The sequence below is a fragment of the Cavia porcellus genome, unplaced genomic scaffold (assembly GCF_034190915.1).
Source record: "Cavia porcellus strain 051 isolate PalLab524CR breed Dunkin Hartley unplaced genomic scaffold, mCavPor4.1 scaffold_7, whole genome shotgun sequence".
NCBI lineage: Eukaryota > Metazoa > Chordata > Mammalia > Rodentia > Caviidae > Cavia > Cavia porcellus.
In genome coordinates, this window is record NW_026947490.1 from 27,323,032 (window position 1) to 27,348,256 (window position 25,225).

Below are 25,225 nucleotides of genomic sequence, written 5' to 3' on the forward strand. Positions count from 1 at the left end.
GGCTGGCCTTGAGCTCACTTTGTAGCCCAGGCTGGTATCGAACTCACAATGATCCTCCTGCCTCAGCCTCCCCAGTGCTGGGATTAGAGGTGAGAGCCACTACCCCTGGCAAGTAGTTCTTAAATAAATAAAAGTGAACGAATGAAGTGAAGTAAAAAATGGTAGCACATGCTCACAATCCCAGAATTCGGGGGGCTGAGATAGGAGTATCCTGCCAGCTAGAGGCCAGCCTGGGCTATAGAACAAGCCCTGGATTCAAAACTTCAGAGAAAAGGAGAAAAACGAAAAAGAAGGAAAGAATGAATGAAGACGGGGCTTGGGCCCGTGCAGGAGCCGCCTCGGAGGTGCCATTGGCTGGGACCTGGCATTGCCCTCCCTCCTCTCCCCCGCCCTCTCAGCAGGGAGGCGCCCTTCCCTCCCTGTTGGGCCCGCGCGGGGCGTGGGCAGCACCTGGGCGAACCGGCTGCAGCTCCGCCCCTGGGCGGGCGAGGTTGCACCTGGCCAGCACCTGGCGCTTGCTCGGCGACAGACGCCAGACACGGGCTGCGCGCACCTGGCCAGCTCCTCTCTTCCTGCCCCTCGCCCACCGCCATGGACGGGCCCTGCGCCCCTGTGATGCCGGACTACTTCAAGAACAACATCTCGGAAATCAGGTGAGGTTGCCCGAAAGTCTGGGTGCAAGGGGACAGGATGAAACTGGTGGCCCCAGGGTCCCTCCAGAGAAGAGAGTGGGCCATTGGCACTGAGTTCCCCCAGCCTTGATTGCTCCTCTGTGCAAGGGATCCACAGTCACCATCTGACTGATGCCTGCCTGGGGGGCTGCTGGGTGTGCAGGAGCTGCCTGGCAAAACTAAGGGCTTGCTGCACCCCATTTTTTCTCAGAATACCCTTCCTTCATAAGCCCTCAGAGAATGGGGAGGGGGGTGAGGGAGGTGGCTCATAGTAATCTCAGCCCTCAGGAGGCTGAAACAGGAAGATCACCACAAATCTGGGGCCAGCCTGGGCTACATAGTGAGACTATCTCCAAAAAATAAATAAATAAATAAGGGTGTTTCCTGTGGGTCAGAACGTGCCCCCTGCTTGAATGGAGGGGCAGGTAGCAGAGCAGGGTGAGCAGGATGGAGATGCCTGGATGTCTCTGAGGGAGAAGCTGTGCCCCAGGAAGTGTGGGCCAAGTGGGAGAGGTGAGGACAGAGTCTTCCAGCTCCTCGCTGCACCTAGGAAATCAGAGGCCTGTGAAGCACCTGCTTCCCAGATAGGGAGACTAAGGCTGAGAGAGAAATTGGCCAGATTGCAGGCCCCTGCCGGCAGTGGCTCTATGGTTCCACTGTTCTCGGAGGAACAGACCAGGCCCAGAGAGGGCAGGCAGCTACCTGCCATCACACAGCACACAGCTGGGGTAACCTCTGTATGCTGCTGGGCCCTGTGTTACTCCAGAGCCAGGGCACTGTAAGGTGAGACTCCAAAGATGGGACTGCTAACCCCAGCCAAGTGCCATGTGGCCTCAACAAACCTCCGAGCATCTTTGGGCCCACCGGGAAGGGGGGGTCGTGTTCTCTACTAAGTGCTTCCTGCCAGGGGCTCCGGGATCTGCCTTGGGTCCTCAGAAAGCAGCTTACCTGCAGGGTCCCTGCACCCCCACCCCAGGACTGGGAGTTTCTCCCCTTTGTCACTGTCAGTCAGGGTGTCACGGTCTCTAGTGCACAACAGCATCTCCAGCTCCCCCAACAGCGGAGGCCCCTGGGCCCAGGAGGCTGTCACTCTTGGGCATAAGCCATTCTCTGGGGCCTTTACCTTTATGGAGCTCTGCCCCTGCCCTGACCTCTGACCCCACTATCACTTCAACAGAGCACTGCTCCTCCTGCAAGGTCCCTGACACCCCATCCCTGGACCTTGTCTCCAGGCCCCAGCCTGTTCCGTACTTTGAACCCAGCTCAGTCTCGGCCTCTCCAGAGCCTCCCTTGGGTCCCAAGCTGCCTCTCCCACCTTCCCAGCCCCTCCAGGTCCTGAGGTGCCACCTCATGCCCACCCCACCCCATAACCTCCCACATTCCATCCTCCCCAGGGACGGTGACTGATGTCACCTTCCCTTGCCACGCCTTGGGCTCCCTGCCCCAGGCCTTAACACTGGGTTTCTGCCACAGGGATTCCCAAGGAGGCCAAGGCTCTGTCTAAATCCCAGGTCTGTCCCCAGCTGTCCCCTTCTGGAGTCCCTTTTGGGCACCTCTGTGTCCATGGCAGTGGCTTACAAAAGCATTGTAAGACAGGGATTTTATTTTATTGAAGAGAAATCTTCCTCGCAGGAGGAATACAAAGTAGAGACCCCTGGTTTGGAATGGAGCTCAGGGCTGGGATAGAGGCCCCTTCTCGTGTCCCTGCATCTGCCCCCTCCAGTGACCAGCAGAAGCCTGGTATGACCTCCCTGCCTCTCCTTCTCCACCATTCTCAGGCCTTGGCATCAGCCTCGATTGACTGATTGATGACCTGGTCCCTCCCTCCAAGTTGTCCCCGAATCCTCCTCTGGGGCAGCCTCTGCTGTTTCTCTTTCCCTGGCCCAGTGGATTCTCAGGCCCAGAGCTTTCATGGCAGCATTTGGGATTTTTGGCCAGCCCAGGGGAAGGATGTGCCCACCTGGGGTCCCAGATGGCACTGGCCTGTGGCCAAATCATCCTGAGACCCCTGAGCCTCTGCCTGTTGGGGGACAATGTGGAGCTGAGTCGGTGAGAGTGAATGGCCCAGGAATGAATGAATGGAGGAACGGAGACGAGATTGGGCAACGTGGGGTGGTGGCTGAGTCAGGGTTATGAGCATGCAGGCAGGCGAGGAGGGGCCAGGCCTGCTCCAAAGGAGGGCTGGGCTTTGAGGCCAGAGGCTGCTGGGACAATCAGACGCATCCTGGGTTTGCATCGGGGCCCAGGAGCTGCCCTCTGCATGGTCCCACAGTGGGTGTTAGGCAGAGGCAGTGACCCCTGGGATCTTGCTGGCTTGCTAGCATTTTTTTTATTTATTTATTTATTTATTTATTTATTTTTTTGTCTTTTTCTTTTTTATCAGTACCGGGGATTGAACTCACGACCACACACTGGCAAGGCAGGTGCTTACACCACTGAGCTAAATCCCCAGCCCTGGCATTTTAATTTTTTAACTGATTTTTTGGTTGGGGGGGGGTGGCAAGAGGCTGGTTTGTTCTTTGAGACAGGCTCTCACTGGAGCTCTCTAGGGAGCCCCTGCTGGCCTGGAGCCCTTGGCCATCCTCAACCTCCCAAGCATTGGGATCACAGGTGTGCACCGCCACAGCTTCAGATTGCATTTTAAGTCTCCTGAATGAGAAAAACTAAATCATATGTTGTTTTGGAGTGGCAGGCTTTGAGGTACAAGGGGTTCATAATTTGGGCTCTGAAATAGCCAGCAAGACCTTTGGGGTTATAGACTGTGCTTGGTAGTTCTGCACAGTCTTGTATGTATCTGGTGGGCTAAAAATGGCTTAATAAGGACCAAATAAGCTTGAGGAGGGAAGGATGCAGGCAGCGGGCAGGATGGGCAGCTGCTGGCGGTGCAGAGCTCCATGGTGCCCGAGTTCCAGGATCTGCTCACCTTATGCTGTGTATTATCTCACTTAATCCTCTCAGTGACCTGCCTGCCTGAGATCAACCTAGTACCATCACCCCATTTAAAATGTGAGGCCCAGGGGCTCGGGGTTTAGCTCAGCGGCATAAGCACCCGCCTTCCAAGCAGGCAGTCATGAGTTTGATCCCCAGTACTGGTAAAAAAAAAAAAATGTGAGGCCCAGAGAGGTTGAAAAACTTGCCCAGGGTCACACAGCAGTCCATGGGCTAGCTGGGACTTGAACTAGGAAAACCTCACTCTAGCACACCCCAGGTGAGGGAATGAGGAAGACAGATGTATAGCAAGAGCCCTGTGGGAGCTCCTGCCCAGAGGAGGCTTGGAGACTCCCCTCTGAACCCGGGTCAAGGCCCAGCTGGTCAGCTACCTTTTGGACCGGGCTGCACCTTTGATGGCCCTGAACAGCCACACTGCTGCTCCTCCCTCTGATCTCCGAGGACCCACTGGGGACCTTCTGATCTCTGCTCTTTACAGCCCCTCCTTGCCAGGAGGCTGCTGTGCGCCTCACTGGTTTTACGGCAGGCACAGGGCCCTGTAGCCAAGTGAGTGCCCACAGGTGATAAAAGGTTCCACGGTGGCACTGGCTGAGCGTGGCCCTGGGGGGGCCGCGGGCTGGCAGAATGCAGGGGGCCCATGGGGACGGGGAGAGGCTGACAGCCCCTCACTGCGCTGCACTGCATGCAGGACACCTCTGTCCCCTGCCCCCTCGTGTCCCCTGGGGTCCAACGTAGGCACCAGGAGATCCAGAGCACCCACCACCTCTGGTTTCTCTTGGGGAAGGAAGGGGACCCTTTGGCCAACAGAGGCACCAAAGACCCTGGTCTTGCAGGGAGGCCTGGACAGAGGCTCCCAGAGAGATTTAGGGGCCACTGTGTGGGGACTGAGGGGCAGGGAAAGTGGGGACACCACTGCTGCAAGGAAGGATGGCCACAAACCAGGCGTGGTGGTGCATGCCTGTGATCCCAGCTCTTGGGAAGCTGAGGCAAGAGGACCACCATGAGTTCAAGGCCAGCCTGGACTAGGAAGTAAGACTGTCTATTAAAAAAGAGAGAGAGAAAGAAGGCCACCGGAAGTCAGCCACCAGCCCCGTCACTCCATCAGTGGGAACTGCCGGGTAGACAAGATGGCTGTGGAAGTGTGTGACAAGGTGATGCCCCCAACACGGCCACGGTGCCCCCTGCTGGTTTTGTTGCTTGGTCCTTTGTTTGGTTTCTCCTTCCTTCTTGGATCCCTGCCACCCTCCGAGCCAGGAGCTCAGGAGCTGGGAAGATGGGGGCAGGGAAGGACAGTGCCAGCCACAGGCTCCCCATGTGCACTGTGTTCCCAGGCTCACACAGCCCAGCTCCTGCCACCCTGGGAGCAGCCCGTGCGGTCGCCATGGTAATTCCCATTTCAGGGGGGAAAACTGAGGCATACAGCTGAGAAGGGGTCCCTGGAGCTGCCCCAGGGTGGGGCAGCTTCTCAGCCTGCATACAGGAGGGAAGGAGCAGCCAGGGCTCTGAACAGCTGGAGGAGGCCGCCCCTCAGGATCTCTCTCCATCGGGGCCTTGTCACCCCCGCGGGGTCAGTGAGCCCCATAGCTACGCTGCTGTGTTTTGTTTTGTTTTTTCTTGTGCTACTGGGGAATCCAACCCAGGGCCTTTCCATTGAGTTACATCCCCGTCCCTTTTTTAATTTTTTAATTTGCAGATGGGGTCTTGCTAGATTGTCCAGAGTGGGCTTGAACGTGGGATCCTCCTGCCTCAGCCTCCCAGCGGGCTGGAATTACACATGTGTTTACCACCACACCCGTCTCTCATAGGTTAACCTTTTCTAGTTGCCACATTTAAAGGAGCCAAAGAAATGGGTGAAATTAATTTTAATTATATATGTAGCCTGATTGGGTGAGACAGCTTCGTTTCAACATGTAATCCATGTAAAAAGTCCCAGTAAGACGGTTCGTGTCTCTGTGGCACCGGCCTTTGAAATGGAGCTCTGCTTTCTAACTCACAGCAAGGATCCCATTTGCAGTTCGTTCTCATCAACTTTCTGGCTGAAAAAGTGGACTCGCCGGCCCAAGCTGTTCCCGGCCCGCTAACTAAGTTTCCCAGGGTCTGACTCGATTATGAGTGTGGGATGTTGAACCAGCGACCATAAAATGAAATTATAAATCCCGTTCTCCCATCACTGCAGCCGCGTGTGGGCACCTACCACGTCGGAGTTGGCACTGGGGCTCAGCTCCCGGCATACAGTAGGGGGTTCATAAAGCCAGATAGAGGGGCCAGGGAGAGGGGGCAAAGGGAGGAATTCAGAAGAGAGAAAGGAGCAAGCTGGCAGAAGAGCCCCGAGGACCCAGTGTTGGTGGCGCACATGAGGTCCCTGGGTGGTGGCGCATGGAGCCTTAGGAACAGGCAGAACCTGGCCTCGGGGACTGAACATGACGCTGACCCAGAGGTGGGGCCGAAGTCTGACAGAGGCCGCAGAGGGATTCCGGGCCCCAGGGACAGGGCCAGGCCTGGAACCTGGGGTCCCCGGCTTGCAGCAGGGCCTGGAGGGAGCCCACAGCCAGCTGTAGGAGCCAGGCACCCCATCCTATGAGGCAACTCCCTGCCCTGGCCCCAACTGGACCCAGAACCACCTCTTTCAACCCAAGTGTCTGCCCATGAGCTCACAGCCTGGCAAAGTCACAGACTGGGGACCAATGTCCCGCATAGAGAACGCTGAGGAATGCAGAGAGACTCAGTTATTTAACTGGAGGTTTCTCTGTTATTATTGCAGTATAGACACAGAGCAGCAACTCACCCCACCTGGCTTTGGTTGGGGTTACCAGGAATTGAACTCAGGGCCTCATGTTTATCAGGCAGGTACTGTGCCACTGAGCTACCTCCCCAATCTGATCCCAACTGTTTTTTAAAATTATTATTTTTTTAAAAAGCATTTTTATTACTGTAAACTATTACTATTTATGTTGATTTTTTTTTTTTTTTTTTTGTCTTTCTGAGACAGGGTCTCTCTATGCAGTTCAGGCTGGCCTCGAGCTCACTTTGTAGCCGAGGCTGGTCTTGAACTCGCAATGATCCTCCTGCCTCAGCCTCCTGAGTGCTGGGATTACAGGCGTGAGCCACCACACCTGGCTTATGTTGACATTTTGAGACTGGTTTTCACAATGCAGTTCAGGCTGGCCTCAAACTCACTGTGGAGCCCAGGCTGCCCTCAGACTCACGGTGATCCTCCTACCTCAGCCTCCTGAGTGTGCTCCACTTCCCCTGGCCCGGCAATTTTATATGAAGGATTTGGGCACCTACCCTGGAAGGAAACCGATTTCAGAGGGCGGCAGTGAGGTATTTTACAACTGAGTTTGAAGTGTGGTGGCTGCAGGTGACCTGAAAAGATGGCCATGATATGGTCCCTGAAAACAAAGCAAGCGGCAGAGGAAGGGGCAAGGTATAATATCGGTGTGGTGGTATGTGCCTGGAATTTCAGCACTCTGGGAAGCGGAGGCAGCAGGATCACAAGTTAGCGCCAGCCGGGGAAATTTAGCAATTCAGCTAAAGGGCTGGAGATGTAGCTCAGTGCAGAGGCCCTGAGCTCAATCTCTAATACCAAAATAAAGCCAAAAACAGGCAGTCAAGAAGTTGTACCAAATCACCTCCACCCCCTCTCAGGCCCTCACACCGCAGACCTCAAGGCAGGCTCACTTCTGCCCCTGAATTCACCCCCCCCCCGCCCCCTTTCCTGGAGAAGCAAGCCCAGGGAACACTGAGCTATGTCCTCAGCCTCTTTGTATTTTTTATTTTGAGATTCAAGCTTGTCCCAGCTTGGCCTTGAATTGAGGTCCTCCTGCTTCAGCCTCCTGGGTAGGGATCACAGGTATGCACCACTGCACCTTTCTTTCCTTTTCTTTTCTTTCTTATTTTTCACACATTTAAGCTACTACATTATACCTGGCTCTGCCCTGGGCACACCTGATCCTTCCCCATGCATGTAGCACCCCAAACCTGTGGTGCCTACAATCCCCCCATCAAGCCGCATCATTAACCTGAGTGCAGTGTTCATTTGTGAGGCTGGATGTGGTGACCTGCGCCTGTAATCCCAGCACTCAGCAGGCTGAGGCAGGAGCACTGCCGTGAGTTTGAGGCCAGCCTTGACTACACAGTGAGTTCAGGCTGCTGAACTACAGTGAAACCTTGTCTCAAAAAAAAAAAAAAAAAAAAAAAAAAAAAAAAAAAAAAATCATTTATGTGACTGGATCTCCCTGCATAGCCCAGTTGACCTGGAACTCACTGTGATCCTCCTGTCTCAGCCTCCCAAATTCCAGGGGTTGCAGGTGTGCATTGCCACATCCACCAGATTTTTTTTTTTTTTTTTTTTTTTTTTTAGTGGAAGAAGTTTATATCAGTGAACTGCAGAACTCTGAACACACCTAGGCTGAGACTAATAGCCGAATGCAAACAGTCTGGGCATGGCAACCTGCCAGTGTTTTCAGGGGCCCTGATTTATTGACCCACGGTCTTATTGTTTTTGTTCCTCTTCCAAAAATGTTGCAATCCACATCCGGGTATATATTTCATCAGGCATCTCCCAAGCACATCCATGTACCCTGTGCATTTGGCCGGCTGGGGGCGAGGGATCTTATTCGGTCATCCAGCCACTGAAGGGAGTGTGGACCTCGTATCTCCCACTCAGCCCCTTCTGGATGGAGCCTGGGAGGGGAGAGAGTTTCTGCTCTTGTGGATTTAAAGACGGTAGCAGACAAAACAGAAGAAAAAAAAAGTCACTAAGTACTGAAACAACGGGGAAGAAAGGCGGCAGGATGCTGGGCAGGGGGATGGGTGAGGTGCTTGGGCAGGGGTCCTGGACCTGGGAAGCCCCAGGGAGCCCTGCAGAGGGGAGGAGCCCGCCTGCATTCTGGAAATGCCTCCCGCGGTCGGTCTGGTCCGCAGAGGCAGTGCCAGTCGTGACCTGAGCCTGGCCAAACCATGAGTCATCGCGCTGCGGTTGCAGTTGGGGACACTGCCCTGATGCAGTCGAGTAGGAGCCGCGTAGGCAGCTCTGGGGCTGCAAGGGTCCAGCTGCAACCCGCCCCCAAATCCTGGGGGTCCAGCAGGCCGCTGCCTCTGCATGCACTGCTCCTTTATTACTTTTTCTCAGTACTAGCGACAGAATACACGGCCTTTGCACTGTGCTACATCCTCAGCCCTTAAAAAAAAAAAAAAAAAAAATATATATATATATATATATATATATATATATATATATATATATAAATTTTGAGACAAGCTTTGATACATCACTAAATTGCCCAGACTGGGCTTGAACTCGCAGTTCTCCTGCCTCAGCCACCTAGAGTGCTGGAAATACAGGTGAACGCTCCATGGATCTAAAATGACACCCACATTGCTTCTGTCCAGGTGCTCGAGTGGTCTCAAGGGACATGGGCCAATTCGATATGATAAGCTTGAGTACTGTATGGAAAGGCTCTTAAAAAACATAACGCATCAAAAATAATAATAAGCAGACAGTGAAACCCACCTTTTGAAGGGAAATACATAAGTTCTGTAGACTTCAGTCTTTTGGTTTTGGTTTTTGGAGACAGGTCTCTCTAGGTAGCCCAGGCTGGCCTCAAACTCATAATGACTGTCCTGCCTCAGCCTCCTGAGTGCGAGGATTGTAGGCAAATGAGCTTTGTGGATTTAATGTAGGACTGGGTGACCTCTACTGATAGGGCCCAGAACTGTCCCTGTCCTCAGGGGACCCCCTCGGCTGTCACCACCTCCTGTCTCTACTTCCCACCCTACACAACAGACTAAACCACACCGGTCTCTGTCCCAATTTTTCTTTCTGTGTCCTTACCTGCTGGCTGCCTTACAGATCCGTTCCAGGGGCCACTGAGGTGTTGCCAGGATTGACCCCACCAGCAGAGCCCTCTCCCTGCCAGTTGGCTTCCTCCTTAAAAGCCAGCAGTGGTGTCCTCCGGCCTCCTGCCCTCTGCTATCATGAGGACCCTTGAGGACAGTCAGGGGCCAACAGCTCAGGGACACCCTGCTGCCGATGACCCTCCCATGATCCCCTCTGCGAAATCCCTTTCCCACACTAGGGTGTTTTTGGGGCCGGGACTCAGCCCTGTAGTCACATGCAGAGTGGCCCCTCTCATCAGCCATCGGGGGGTGTCTATGCCATTCCCAGCTTTGGATAATGACAACAGAGCAGCTGTCAACACGCGTGTGTGGCCGGGCCTGTTGGTACACACATGTCGTCTCAGCACTCAGGAGGCTGGGGCAGGAGGATTGCGATGAGTTTGAGGTCACATACTGAGTTCAAGGCCATACTGGATTACATAGCAAGACCTCATATCAAAAATGTCAGTAATAATAATAACATAACCCCCAGGGGGTTAACTCTGCAGGTGACAGCAGGGAGCTGGGTGGTGGTGAGAGGGACTTAGAGAGGGCCTATGAGCTCTTCAAGATCAAACTGAGTCTGACTACCCTGTCCCCAAAGGCCCCAGGGCCTGCACAGAGGTGCCCCCGGGAAGAAGCCAAGAGGAGGCTGGTAGGGAGCACCCATGGCCCTAAACTCTTGAGGCCGCGCACTTTGGGGCTGCACTGCCTGCCTGTGAATCCCAGCTTTGTCCTCCTGCAGCTGTATAACATCTTCCAGCTGTGTAATGCCTCTCTGTGTGCCTGTTTGTTCCTCTGTCTCTGGTGTGGTTTAGTCTGGTTTGGAGACAAGGTCTTATAATGTAGCCTAGGCTGCCTGGAATTTGTGGCAACCCTCCTGCCCCAGCCTCCCGAGCGCTGGATGCACACATGTTGAGCACCACACACAGGCTGTCGGCTCAGCTATAAGGAGGGAAGATAATAAGCTGCTGAGGGTACAGCGAGAGATGTGTGAATCACTCTGGAGGCTGTGGGGAGTGAGGGACCCCAGGATGGTTCCAGCCTCCCTGTTAGGAGTACTTTGGATGCAGTGGGAGGAAGAAGCCATCAGTGCACAGCCTGGGCCCACAGCTCCATGGGGACAGCCACGAACTGTCCACACGAGGGTGACCATCCGGAAGCCCTGCCCCAGACACTCCAAGGTGGAAAATTCCACCCAGCCTCCCCTCCCCGCGGGTCCCAGTCCAAAAGGCTATTGTACCCAGTTCCCCCCAAGCTCTGTGCAGAAAGTACACAAAGCTACGCAGGCTTTGTGTTTAGACTCCGATCCCTACGAGAGACAGCTCGTGGCAAATCTGCAAATATTACAAAACCTTGGGGGGGGGGGAGTCTGACCTTCAAACAGTTGAAGTCTTGAGCATGTTGGAATAAATAAGAGACACTCAACACTGCAATGTAAACCGTGAGAGGGAAAGAAGCCAGGCATGGTAGCTCATGTCTGTAATCCCTGTACTTGGAAAGCTGAGGCAGGATGATTGCTGGTTGAGGCCAGCCTGGGCTACATAGTGAGTCCCTGGTTTTGGGGTTTTTTTTTTTTTTTTGTGTGTGTGTGTGTGTGTGTCTTTTTGAGACAGGGTCTTGCTGTGCAGTGCAGGCTGGCCTTGAGCTCACTTTGTAGCCCAGGCTGATTTTGAACTCGAAATGATCCTCCTGCCTCAACCTCTTGAATGCTGGGATTACAGGTGTGAGCCACCACGCCCAGCTATGAGACCCTGTCTTGAAAGGAAGAAAGAAAGAAAAGAAAAGAAAAGAAAAGAAAAGAAAAGAAAAGAAAAGAAAAGAAAAGAAAAGAAAAGAAAAGAAAGGAAGAAAGAGGGCCGGGGATTTAGCTCAGTGGCATAAGCGCCTGCCTTGCAAGTGTACATTCATGAGTTTGATCCCAGGTACCAAAAGAAAAAAAGGGAGGGAGAGGAAGGAAGTGGGGGAGAGGAGGAGGATGGGTGAGTCCCATGGTCTGGGGTCATCTGCAGGACCAGTGATGACACAAAGCGGATATGAGGCCTTCAGCCTGTCCCATCAGCAGTCCTGGGCCACTGAGTCCCTGTTCCTGCCCCCCGCTGTCCCCTCATTCTTCTGCTCAGGATGCCTGCTGTGTGAGTGTGTGTGTGTGTGTGTGTGTGTGTGTGTGTGTGTGTGTGTGTGTGACACCCTGGGCCTGTGACCCAGGGAGGAGCTGCCCTGGGGCCACATCTGGCTCAGGAGTGGGGAGAAGAGGCTCAGGCCCTGTGTCCAGCACAGCAAGAGTTCAGCCAGGGCCATCCTGTGGCCTCTGTGCACCACACCCCCGGGTCAGGTCCAGGGCACAGTGCACTTGGGGACTCTGGCTGAGGGTGGGCTGCAGGGAAGGAGCAATTTGGGGAAGAACCAGACCCCAGCGCTCCTTGTTTAGTGTCGTTTACTGAGACCGGGTCTCACTAAGTGGCTCAGGCTGGGCTCACACTGGAGATCCTCCTGCCTCAGCCTGCCAGTAGCTGGTATAACTGGCCTGCAGCATCACTCCAGTTGTGCGTGGTTCTCATTGTGTGACCTTAGCCAAACTGTGGCCCTCCCTGAACCCCCCATTTTCCCATCTGAAACACGTGGGGAACCCCAAGCCATCATTCCTGCAGGGACAGGGATTCCTCCTCACATGAGTTGTGTGGGATGAGCTTTGTGCACTGGGGCTTCGGCAGGGAAACTGGGGGGTCCCGACCCTTCATAGCCCAGGGCAGAGAACCATTGGGACTGGACAGGGCTGTGTGACCTGGACCTTTCTCCCCCTGCTTCCTAGTGAAGCCTTCACTGTTCATTTTTTCAGATACTGGTTGAGCATCAAGTGTCTCAGCCCTGTGGCACTGCGGGGTGCTCTAGGGTACCCCGGATTTCCTTATGCTCCTGTGAACATCACAGGAGCCTCTCCTTGTGTGGTCTGTGCTCCTTGCTGCAAGTGGAGGGAAGTAACTTCCTCAAGGAGCTGTGATGACCTTGAAGACCCAAAGGACTCGGCCACAGCAGGGGAACAGCCAGCCTTAGCCCCTCTAAACCAGGCGTGGGGGTACATGCCCCCAATCCCAGAACCCAGGAGCTGAGGCAGGACAATCACCAGGAGTTTGAGGCCAGCCTGTGCTATAGAGTGAGATCATGGTTAAAAAAAAAATTGAAGATACAGCTTAATGTGCAAGCTTTGGTTCAGTCCTCCAAGTCAAGAGAAACAAGTGAGGGGTGAAGATCTGAGAAAGAAACAATTTTTCAGTTTGAAGTTGCAGAGCATTCTGGGAGGGATAATGAAACCTCCCACTGTCCCGCTGCACCCTGCCTGCCCAGGAATTGTCCCCTGACCTGAGTCCCCTCTCCATGTCCACCACGAAGTCCCTGCTTGGTTGCCTGGGCTGTCAGATCAGCTGCTGTATTGTTACCCCTTGTGTCTGTACTTTGGTGTTATCCCAGGGTTTAGGCATCTCTGGGGGTCTTGGAACACAAGTGGTGCCAAAGTACGAGGGATAAAGCCAGGGGTTGTGGTGCATGTCTGTAATCCCAGCACTCAAGAAGCTGATGCAGGAGGATCTCTACAACTTTAAAACCAGCCTGAATAACATAGTGAGACCCTGTTTCAAAAGCACAAACTAAAGGCCAGGCATGGTGGCGCATTCCTGTAATCCTAACACTTAGGAGGCTGAGGCAGGGATTGTTTCAAGTTTGAGACCAGCCTGGGCTACAAAATGAGTTCAAGGCCAGCCTGAACTGCATAGTGAAATCCCATCCCCAAAAGCAAAAAAAAAAAATTAAAAAGAAAAATACAGCTAGGCATGGTGGTTTATACCAGTAAGCCTAGCACTTGGGAGGCTGAGGCAGGAGGATCTTCACGAGTTTGATGCCAGTCTGGGCTACATAATAAATTCAAGACCAGCCTGAGATCCTCCTGCCTCAGAGTTCTGAGTGTGGGGGATACAAGTATGCACCATATGTCCAGCGTGTGCCTGGCTTTATTTTTTGTTTTTTGGTACCGGGGATTGAACTCACTCACGACCTCACACTTGCCAGACAGATGCTTATGCAACTGAGCTAAATCCTCAGCCCATGCTTGCCTTCATCCACCCATGAAGGATGGATCACAATCATGACATCCAGGTCATGCAGGGGTTCAGCAAGCCACTCCCACTTTTGATGAAAGCTGGATCCCGCGGGGCTTGGTACCCAGGGTGGCCCTGTGTCCTCACACTGCCTGTCTCTCTCCTGCAGCACGAAGCTGCTGGGTGAATACTTCTGGTACAAGGGCATCCCCTTCCCCGTGGGCCTCTACTCACCCGAGAGCATCAGCCAGGCCGAGAACACCCAGGACGTGTGGGATGACGACATCTTCATTGTCACCTACCCCAAGTCAGGTACTGAGGCCGGGGAGAGCGAGGTGGGGGTCACCCAGGAGCCTGGCATGGGGCCAGGGGTCCCCGAGCTGCTGGTGGCGGTGGCAGCAGCGCCCCCTCCTGCCCTCCGGTTCCCTTCACCTTCAGTGTATGTATTTGTCGCTGCTGGCCAGGCTCTCTGGTGTCCCCACTGGAATGAGAAACTGTAACTTCAGTTGGGTTGGTCTGCTTTCAAACCTGTCGTGTGCGGTGATTCACACCTGTCACGCCAGCACTAGGGAGGCTGAGGAAGGAGGATCTCTGCAAGCTCGACGTCAGGTTGGACTACATAGTGAGACTCTCAAAACAACCAAAACCAACCAACCAATTAAATAACAATAACACCAACCAAAAAAAGGAAAAAAAAAGAATGAAATATTTTGAAAAATTTCAAAAGTAACAGAAATTCACCAGGTTAACCCCATCACGTCAGAAGAGAGGCAGAAGCCCAGCTCTCCCCTGCCCCCAGCCTCACAGGACCTCCCTTTGCACTGCATGAGTGAAAGCTCCCAACCTCCAGCTCCCAGCCCTTCTTTGTCCCCCAAGCTGCCATCCCCACCCACACCCCCACCCTCCTCCTCCAGCTGGGTGCCTCCCCCAGCCCCAGGCCCCATCTTATTTCCTTGACAGACCCCCAGCCCTAATTACAAGGCGATGCAGCTAATTGTGTGTTTAAATAAAGCCTGGTTTGCTGGACACCGGACACCGTGGTGTACGCCTGTGATCCTGGCATTCTGGGAGGCTGAGGCAGGAGGATGGCAAATTCAGGCCCATCCCAGGCAACTGACTTGGTGAGACCCTGTCTCAAAATATTTTTTAAAAATCTGTTTTTCAAAAAAAAAAAAAAAAAAGGGGGCTGGGGATTTAGCTCAGCGGCATAAGCGCCTGCCTTGCAAGCAGGCAGTCGTGAGTTCGATCCCTGGTACCGATAAAAGTGAAAAAGACCAAAAAAAAAAAAAAAAAAATCTGTTTTTCCCAGAAAATTGACACATATTGCTCTTGGTCACAGATGACCCATCAGTAGCATTTCAGAGACCCAGAGCAGAAAATGAAGGTCCTTCCCCTCTCTTATACAAATCCGTCATGAACATTTATTACATAGTGTAATGGAGGATCCTGTTCTAGGCTCCAAACTGAGGTTTTATTTTATTTATTGACATAGGATCTCACTATGTAATTCAGAGTAGTCTTGAATTCATGATGTAGCCCGTGATGGCCTCAAACACAGCAATTCTCCTGCCTCGGCCTCCTGTGTGCTGGGATTACATTATTTTTTTAAATTTTTTATTTCAAAGGGGGTAAAATTAAACACAACAAAACAGAACAAAATAGGACATAAGAAAGCAATGTAAGAGATATAAATTTCAAAGCTAGATGACCTGAGATCTTCACTATCTATCATATTGTCTCGTTTTCTTCCAAATCGTTGTCCACGTCTTCGCATACAGAGAATTCATACAAAACAACATGGTATAAAACTGATCCGAACAAAATGAGGAAGGCGTTTTAGGTCTTCAAAACCAGACAACAGGGATGTCACCAATGGCTGTCGTAGAGTCTCTCGTTCTCTTTAAAATAGCTGTCCATACCCTCATGTATATTGAAGTTCAACAAAACAAAACAGGCGGTGGGGAGGGGTTGATTGGTTTCCCAGTGCTCCAGGTCCCAGCACGGTGAGGGTCCCAGTAAATGCCAGTGATTACATTATTTTTTAAAAACCTTTTTATTTTATTTTTTCTATTTTTAATTCAATTTATTTTTTCCTGGTACCAGGAATCGAACTTACAACCATGCACTTGCCAAGCAGACGCTTACACCACTGAGCTAAATCCTCAGCCCAATTTTGAACAGAGTCTATGTAATGCAAGCTGGCCTTGAAATTGCAACCTTCCTGCCTCAGCCTTCTGAGTGCTGGGATCACAGGCCAGCGCCACCACTCCAGATTGCTCTTCTGTTGTTGTTGTTGGTCCCAGGAATTAAACTCAGGACCTCGTGATGCCAGGCAGGCGCTGTGCTACTGAGCTCTACCCCAAGGCTCTATCCTATATTCTTTAAAGCTACTCTGATAGGCACTGCTGGATGTCTCACTGTGGCTTCAATTTGCATCTTCCCAGTGACCAGTGGTGCCGTGATTTCTTCCTGGTGTTCAGCCCTTCTGTGTCTTCTCTGGGAAAGCCTCAGGTCAAATCATCTTACTCCTCAGCTGAGCAGTTTGTTTTCTCATCACTGAGCCTCCAGAAATTGTTCGGTAGTCCAGATACTCCTGATCACGCATACATTTTCCACAGACTTCTCTCGTTGTACAAGGTCTCTTCATTTCTCACCAGGGCATAAGCGCACACATTTTTCATCAAATATCAAATTTGTCAATTTGTGCTTTTATGGATCATGAGTCTGGTGCTGTAGCCAAGGAGTCTTTATTTAACCCATGATCACAAAGATGGCCTGACTGGATGTGGTGGTGCATGCATGTAATCCCAGCACTTGGGAGGCTGAGATAGGAGGATCCTTGTGAGTTTGAGACTGGCCTGGGCTATATAGCAAGACCCTGTCTCAAAAAGACCAAAAAACAAAACAGAGTAACAAAGATGGCTTGTGTTTCTTTGAGTTTTATGAATTTGGATTTTACATTAAAATCTATGACCCATAGGGGGCTGGGGATTTAGCTCAGCAGCATAAATGCCTGCCTTGCAAGCGTGTGGTTATGAGTTCAATCCCTGGTCCTGGTAAAAATACAAAAAAAAAAAAAAAAATCTATGACCCATTAAAGGAGGGGGATAGTGGAGTCCCAGCCCTCAGGAGGCTGAGGCAGGAGGATTTCCGTGAGCTAAAGGTCACTTTGGGCTACATAGACTCTGTCTCAAAAAAAACCCAAACAAACAGGGGCCCGGTATATAACTCAGCAGCCTAAGTGCCTGTCTGGCAAGCCCACGATCATGAGTTCAATCCCCAGTACCAAACCAAACAAAAACATACATGCATACTTTTGCATGTGTGTTTATCTGCAGGGTAAACTCCTAGACATGAGCCTGGTATGGTGGTATACATGTAATATTAGCATTCTGGGAGGCTGAGGCAAGAGGACTATAAATTCAAACCCAGTGTGCACAATGTAGAGACTTAGTAAGACCCTGTTTCAAAATAAAAAATAAAGAGCTGGGGGTGTCACAAGGCCCTGAGTTCCATCCCCAAGCACCTCTACAAGAAGGGTGGACTATGTACACTTGCAGTCCTGAAAGTTGTGGCCCAATTTCCACATAAAATCTGGGGCATTCTTCCCCACATCTCCGCTATCATCCTGAACCAGAGCTTTTGCTCTGTACCAGGCTGACAAGTGAAACTAAAAAAGGACTCTGCCTCATGTTAATGTATGCTTATATCACTAGTGATGAAGTTGAACATAATTTTAGATATTCCTTTTCTTTTCTAATAAAGGTTTATTTATTCTTTTTGAGACAGGGTCTCACTATAGAGTTCAGGCTGGCCTTGAGCACATTTTGTAGCTCAGAGTGGTCTCGATCTTACAACAATCCTCCTGCTTTAGCCTCCAGAGTGCTGGGATTACAGGCAAGTGCCACCACATCTGGCTAAATATTTCAAAAACTACTTACAGGCTGTGGATTTGCTCAGTGGTAGACAACGTGCCTCGCACATGAGAGGCCCTGGGTTTGATCACTGGTCCCTAAGAATAAAAGCCAACAACAACAAAACCTACTTCTATTTCTTCTTTTGGAATTTGTTACCCTTGGTCCTTTTTCCCCTTCTATTATATTATTGGTTTTTTATTGATTCATAAGTGCTTTTTATTTATTAGTGAACTTAACTTTTTGTAACAAATTATGTATCTTTGTCCAGGTCGTCATTTGCCTTTTAGCCTTTGTTCATAATGTTTTTCTATGCATATTTTTAAAAGTATGTAATCAAACTGTATTTGTATTTATCCAGATGTGGTAGCTCATGTCTGTAATTGCAGCACTCTGGAGGCTGAGACAGGAAGACTGCTCTGAGTTCAAGGGCAGCCTGGGCCACATAGTGAGACGGGCTCAAAATAACAACAACAAAACAAACAAACAAAAAAACACAACAAAAGTGCCAGGGGCATAGCTCAGTGGCACAAGTGCCTGCCTGGCAAATATAAGGTCCTTAGTTCAATCCCTATTACCAAAACAACAACAACAAAAAATATTTCTCTTTGCTATTTCTCTTTGCGCACCTAAAATCTCACCACTTGAGAGGCTGAGGCAGAGTTTGAGGCCAGCCTCGGCTACATAGTGAGATTCTGTCTCACAAAACAAAACAAACGAGATAATATATATCTTTGATTCCTTAATCATCATCATGATTTTTTTCTTGAGACAGTCTGGCTATGTTTCCCAGTCCCACGTCAAATTTGTGCTCAAGATTCTCCTGCCTCAGCCTCCTGAGTAGCTGGGACTCCAGGTGCTGTGGCTATGATTATGGGATAGCTTCTGATCGTGGGAACACAACTGGATTCTCTGTAGGCAGGATTCCGCGATGAAACACCTTTCCCTCTGGTTGTTCCACCCTGGGCTCAGATCCTTAGGAAATGTGAAAACCCTTGAGAACATCTCCAAACCCTCTCTTTCCTGTTCCCCACTGCCGTAGTTTCTTCTCCCTAGTCAACGCTGGTGCTAGTCCGGGTTTAGGTTAAAATGCTTGGGGCTGGGGATTTAGCTCAGCGGCATAAGCGCCTGCCTTGAAAGCAGGCAGTCGTGAGTTCGATCCCCGGTATCGATAAAAAGAAAAAAGACCAAAAAAAAAAAAAAAAAAATGCTTTAGCGGCCAGCCCTAGTGGTACACCTCGAATCCCAGCACTCTGGGAGAGGCTGAGGCTGGAGAATCACAAGTTTGAGCCCAGCCTAGGCAGTTTAGCAATTTAGCCAGACCCTGTCTCAAAATAACGCTCTTCCTAAGAGGAAATAAGCTGCTTTTTCTCCCCACGACGGCGTCAGGTGGGCGGGTATTTGGACAGACAGGGGGCTCCGTTCCAAGCAGTCAAGCTGGTTAGCGTGTAAGATGTTGTCTGCCTCTTCTCAGGTACCGGCTCCACCGTGCTGCCAAGTAGGAAAGGGAAACGAACGTTTATAGCACAACCCAGACCGCGGACTCACTTCTCGCCTTTCATAGGCCAGAGCGTTGTCACGTGACTAACCCAGCTGCGGAGGATTCTGGGAAATGTAGTTTCTGGTTGATGGTAACGTGCTTTGCGCGTAATAACCCTGAGGAAGGGAGGATGGGCCTGAAGATGCTTGGATCTCTGCTAAACCGTCTCACGAGGGTGGATCGGTCAGGCCCAGACAGGAGACTAAAACCGCAGTGATTTGGACAAGAAAGGCCTCATGTAAAGAATGATTCACACCCAAGCGGTGGCAATTATTTAGAGAATGTTAAGTGTGGACCAGAATGTGGAGGAACCAGATACTTTGTGCTCTGTGATGAGAATGCAAAATGATGCGGCCACGGTGGAGAACAGCACGGAGTTTCCTCAAAAAACAAACAAACCAACACATAAAGCTGGGTGTGCTAAAGCATGCCTATAATCTCTGTACTCAGGAGGCTAAGGCAGGAGGATTTCCAAGAGTTTGAGGCCAGACTAGACAACACAGTGAGTTCAAGGGCAGCCTACTGCATAGGGAGACCCTGTCTCAAAACATCGATTAAAAAGTACACAGGAACAGCCGATTTAAAGAGCAGCCGCTTTTCCTGGGCTGGAACTAACTCCTCCCTCCTGCTCCCCCCAAGCAGCAACACATTTGGAAAAGGGACTTTTCTGCCTCCCTATTCCCACCCCACTCCCCTGGAGAGGGTGTGGCGCTGAAACTTGCCAAGTGGGTAAATGTCGCTGGGTGTCCACTGATGGGCTGACCGCTAAGGAGGCACAGATCCTCAGGGACAGGAAGAGCAACCTGTCCTCATGGCACATGCCTGCAGCGCCCTCTGCCGGCAGAACTTCGCACCGACCCAGCTGACCAAGGGAAAGGTTCACCCGTGAGACCAACGAACTAGAGCTAGGAGGCCACGCTTTGGTGCCGGGCGCCGGGCATTTGTTAAAATTCAGCAGAATGAGCGCACACCTGCACTGCCAGCACTCGGAGGCTGAGGCAGGAGGAGCCAGTGTTAAAACCCAGCCTGGGCAACTTGGAGACTTGGTGAGACCTTGTCTCAAAATAAAAACTAAAACAGGATGATTTAGTGCAAAGGCCCTGGGTTCAATTCCCAGTGCTACAAGAAAAATAAAGCATCCAGAACCCTTCCTTGGTCAGGCTCTGTCATGTGGCCCCACAGAGCAAACAAGAGATGTGGCTTCACCATTTCCCACCAGGAAGATGGGACAAGGGAGGGTGGGTGGCCAGGTTATAGCTGCCACTTGCCACTTTCCCGTTCTGCGGCCTTGGATGAATGACATCGCCTCAGGATTTTGTTTTTGTTTTTTAGCACTGAGAATTGAACCCAGGGCCTTTGCACTTAGCTGTACCCCCCAGCCCTTTTTATTTATTTATTTGGAAATAGATTCTTAAAATTTGCCTAGGCTGGATGCAAATTTGGGATCCTACTGCCTCAGCCTCCCAGGGTCCTGATAGACACTGTTCTTGGCATTTTAGTCACATGTTCTGAAAACGAGGCTCATCAACCCTGCCTTTGCCATGGACTGAGGATAAAATAAATGCAATAAAACAAATGGTGAATGCCCAGCACTCAGGAGGCTGAGGCAGGACAATCACCATGACTTCGAGGCCAGTCTGGAATCCATAGCAAGACCTTGCCACAAAAATATAGAAAAAATACGTGGCAAAGTGCTGTGTGGGGGCTGCTGTTGTTAATCTGACTGCTCCCCCATCACCCCTTCCCACTCCGGTTCATCACCCAGTCTCCCCCAATAGGTACCTCCTGGATGATCGAGATCCTCAGCCTAATCCTGAAGGATGGGGATCCCACCTGGATACGCTCGGTGCCCATCTGGGAGCGTGCGCCCTGGTGTGAGACCATCATGGGCGCCTTCAGCCTCCCGGACCAGCCCAGGCCACGCCTCCTGAGTTCCCATCTCCCCCTGCACATCTTTCCCAAGGCTGCCTTCAACTCTAAGGCCAAGGTGCGGAGGGGGAGGTCACGGAGGTGGGCAGTTTTCCATGTCTCTCAGTCAATGCCTTGCATCTTGATCTCCCCTACCCTGAATCCCACGCCTCCTCCTGTGCTGCACTTCTCCTGATCCTGAAATGGTCCCTCCCACCCCCAGAGTGAGGCCAGTGCTGAGCCACTGTCAGCTGCAGGACCCTGCCCAGGTCCGCCCTAAACCTTCCTGCCTGGGATCTGGGCCCCACCTGGGTCTGACACCCTTCCACTCCCTGATGCCCACATGTAGGTCATCTACCTCGCCCGGAACCCCCGCGACGTCCTGGTATCCTTCTACCACTACTCCAGGATTGCCCGGCAGCTGAAGGACCCTGGCACGCCGGACCAGTTCCTGCAGGACTTCCTCAAAGGCCAAGGTGAGGCCCACTCCAGGAAAGGAAGACCCAGAGGGAAGAGGGGATGAGGAAAGGGACAGAGTGCTGGAAGCTGGGGATGGTGCCACACATCTGTAAGCCCAGCACTCTGGGAGGCTGAAGCAGGAGTTTAGATCCAAGCTCCAGTTTAGATCCAAGCTCCAGTTTAGATCCAAGCTGAGGGGGGATCAGACTGCTGATGGTCTGACCATATGGATGGGGGGGGGGTGCATGTGGTGGGAGCTGGGAGGTGCAGGAGGGAGGGGCCCAGGACTCAGCAGACCTGGGGACCTGGGGTGCTGCTGGGTTCACAGCACGTCCCCTTAAGCCAGGGGGTCCTGTGCCTCACCCTCTTCCCACCCCTCGCCCACAGTGCAGTTTGGTTCCTGGTTCGACCACATTAAGGGCTGGATTCGGATGCAGGGGAAAGAGAACTTCCTGTTCCTCACCTACGAGGAGCTCCAGCAGGTGGGTCCCCTCAGCCCTGCTGCCCCCATGCTCCTAAGCCTGGCACTGTAGATTTGGAATGGAGCCAGGTGTAGATGCACCCCTGGAAATGCCAACCCAGCAGGGAAGAAAGTCAGGACCCTGGGGCCATGACTCAGGGTCAGGGGTCAGAGGAGCAGCTCTGGAGGGAGCAGGAGCTGAGGAGGAGAGGCAATGCCTGGGGAGGTGGCTGGTGCAAAGGCCCTGGGTTGGCTTTTGCCTCAGTGTGATCCCAGGAGAACAGAAACAAATGAGGGTCTGGGAGGGTGGAGGAGGGGCCAGCTCGGAGAGCACTTCCGTTGTCTGAGCAGCAGGGGCCCTTGGGTGGGCTCTGAGCAGGGAAGACAATTAGATGGATGAAAGTCTGCAGAACTGCAGCACGTGGGAGAGGAGGACCAGGAAGGGCTGAGGGAGACAGTGAAGACAGTACCCCAGCCAGCCCTGCCCTATGTGCTCGGTGGAGAAGTCAGGGAGGCTTCCTGGAGGAGGCACCTTGGGTGCAGTCAGCCTGCTAGACGGTTACTTCTCCTGGCCTGGGAAATGTGTTCTCATGGGAAGATGCAGAAGAGGTCCTAGCTCGGCTCCACCCTCCCTCCCTTCCAAGCCTGGTTCTCTAGACCAGAAACTGGGCCACCGAGCCCGGCAGAGCTCTCCAGCTGCCCACACGGTCATGGTCACGTTTCTGGGACAGAAAGGGATGGCGGTTACGAAACCAGGAGTGACCTGGAAAGGTGGCGCTGCGTGTCACAGAAGGCTGTGAGGGAGAGGGCAGCTGAGGCCTGCACTGACTGAGTCTGACCTTCTCCGTGCTGTGTGACCTTGGACAAGTGCCTTGCTGTCGCTGGGCAAGCTAGCTTTGTTTTTCTCTTTTTTTTTTTTTTTTTTTTTTTTTTTTTTTGAGTCAGGGTCTCCCTGTGCGGTTCAGGCTGGCCTTGAGCTCACTTTGTAGCCTACAATGGTCTTGAATTTGCAAGGATTCTCCCGCCTCAGCCTCCTGAGCCCTGGGATTAGAGGCTGTGTCACCACACCCAGCTATGATAATTTTCTTGTTCAGTTAAATATCCAGAGCCTTACACTGCGCTACATCCTTAGTTGTTTTTTTTTTTTTTTTTTTTTTTTTTTTTTTTTTTTTTTTTGAGACAAGGTTGTTGAATTGGCCAGGCTAGGTTTGAATTTATAGTCCTCCTACCTCAGCCTCCCAGAGGGTTGGCATTACAGCATGGTGCTTCTCATTGCAAAGCCAATGACAGAACTGGCGCAAACGTACATGAGGGGCTGGAACCAGGGCTTGGAATGCAGTGGGTGCTCAGTCTACAGGGACCTAAACCACCCATTTGGAAGACAGCCATCCTCAGTGGCTAACGGTGTCCCTGACAGCCTCCAGCCAGGCCGAGGGAGGAATGTGCAGGGAACAGCAAATCCTGGAACCTTGGGAAGCGCTGAGAACAGGTCACCCTGTCTTTGAAAGCCAGGCCAGTGAGGCATCGGACAGTATGCCTGTGATCTCAGTGCTCAGAAGGCTGAGGCAGGAAGATCTCTGAACATTTGAGGCCAGCCTGCGAGTTCAAAGTGAGATCCTGTCTCAAAAAGCAAAAAAAGAAAAGAAAGAAAGAAAAGGAAGGAAGGAAAGAAGGAAGGAAGGAAGGAAGGAAGGAAGGAAGGAAGGAAGGAAGAAAGGAAGAAAGAAAGAAAAGCACTGGGGGCCACAGGGGGCTGGGAGCCAGGGAGGAGCAGGGCTGGCTTGAGGGGAATGGTGAGGCAGTGGCAGGGAGTGCAGGGAGGAGGCTGGGTTCGGGTCTGGAAGGGAGAGGCCTCCGTCAGTCCTGGGGCTGTGGGCACAGAGTTGGGAACATGGCAGAGGTGAGGGAGGAGGGTCAGGGTTGATGACTAATGGCTGAGGTGGGGTGAAGGCCAAGGGCGGAGAGGTCAGGCCCAGCACCCAGCCCTGTGAGGGGTGAATGAGCCATCTTGGGTACCCCTGTGGTGGATGTCTCCTGCCTCAGCCTCCCTGGCCTCTCCCCAACCCAGGACCTCCACAGCTCCGTGCAGCGCATCTGTGAGTTCCTGGACCGGCCGCTGGGCGAGGAGGCGCTGGGCTCCGTTGTGGCGCACTCGGCCTTTGGCGCCATGAAGGCCAACACTATGTCCAACTACACGCTGCTGCCCCCCAGCCTGCTGGACCACCGCCTTGGGGCCTTCCTCCGCAAAGGTGGGGATAGACCCATAGAGCACAGCATCCAGCCTGGGGTGACACAGGCACCCGGACTGGCGGGCCCCATGCCCTCTGGAGAGCCCCATCCCCCAGTCCCCTGATCACTGCCGAAACTGTCAGATGCTTGAAGCTGGGTATGGTGGTGCACGCCTGTAATCCCAGCACTTGGGAGGCTGAGGCAGGAGGATCATTGTGAGTTTGAGGTCAGCCCAGGCTACAAAGTGAGCTCAAGGCCAGCCTGCACTGCACAGTGAGACCCCATCTCAAAAAAAACAAAGAAAGAAAAGTTGCATATTCACAGATTCCAAGGATTGGGACTTCTTGGGGGTACCCAGCCCTTGATAGGAGCTCCCCAAGAGCTCACATGGAGATTGTGTGGTATGTGGCACCGGCATTTCAAATGCTAGGATCTGGATCTGGATCAGTGGGCCCCAGGATTCCAGGCAAGGCTGGCACCCAGTGGTCGCCCTAGGAGTAGGTGGCAAACCAAAGGAGTCCTACACTGGCTGGGGGCTCACAGCCAGGCCATGGAGGTCTCTGGATGAACCCCAGAGAATGCCTGGCTCAGGCAGGGGTGAAGCAGGGGACAGGCTGACTTGGGGTTGCTGTCTCCATAAGGGCCAGGAGGTGGGAAAGAAAGTGCCCGAATGTGGGCGGTCATGACCCTCCTACCCCTCGGCAGCCCCTCACCCAGCCCCTTCCTCCTTTGCCAGGGGTTAGCGGCGACTGGAAGAACCACTTCACAGTGGCGCAGAGCGAGGCCTTCAACCGCGTCTACAGGGAGCAGATGCAGGAGATGCCAGCCTTCCCCTGGGACAAGGACCTGGGGGACTGTGGCCTGGACCCAGAGCTTGAGCCTGAGAGCAGCCCTGGCTCCAGTGAGGACTCCAAACCCCCCCACTAGTGACCCTGAAAATAAATGCTTTGCCGAACCCCATTTCTTGGTGATTTCAGGAGGGGGGGTTCCAGGGGAGGTGGCAGAGGGCTCCCGAGGGCAGAGGGCTGGGCCGCTGAAAGGGACTGAGACTCAGCCCTGGCCCAAGAGAACAGGGTGGCCAGGAGCCCCACACAGGGACGACTCCCAGCAGAAGGCAGGGGACC

The 25,225-nt window shown here is 52.6% G+C and overlaps 1 protein-coding gene across 2 annotated transcripts; it reads left to right on the forward strand.

Moving 5' to 3' along the window:
* The first annotated feature begins 480 nt into the window (after positions 1-480).
* On the forward strand, positions 481-25,056 carry Sult2b1 (sulfotransferase family 2B member 1). Of its 2 annotated transcripts, none has more exons than XM_063253037.1 (7): positions 481-653; positions 13,761-13,903; positions 20,811-21,032; positions 21,303-21,429; positions 21,800-21,894; positions 23,941-24,121; positions 24,838-25,056. In XM_063253037.1, exons 2-7 carry the CDS (start codon positions 13,868-13,870, stop codon positions 25,026-25,028), a joined length of 852 nt encoding a protein of 283 aa, XP_063109107.1. In that variant the 5' UTR covers positions 481-653; positions 13,761-13,867; the 3' UTR covers positions 25,029-25,056. The 2 variants fall into 2 exon arrangements, with proteins under 2 accessions (XP_063109107.1, XP_003465494.1); XM_003465446.4 differs by having other exon boundaries at positions 529-653; positions 20,824-21,032.
* Positions 25,057-25,225: the final 169 nt, after the last annotated feature.

Coding starts and splice junctions, on each gene's coding strand:
- Sult2b1 (XM_003465446.4), top strand. CDS start 592: ATGGACGGGCCCTGCGCCCCTGTGATGCCGGACTACTTCAAGAACAAC. Junction 654..13,760: donor AACAACATCTCGGAAATCAG/GTGAGGTTGCCC, acceptor TCTCTCCTGCAG/CACGAAGCTGCTGGGTGAAT. Junction 21,430..21,799: donor GGACTTCCTCAAAGGCCAAG/GTGAGGCCCACT, acceptor CCTCGCCCACAG/TGCAGTTTGGTTCCTGGTTC.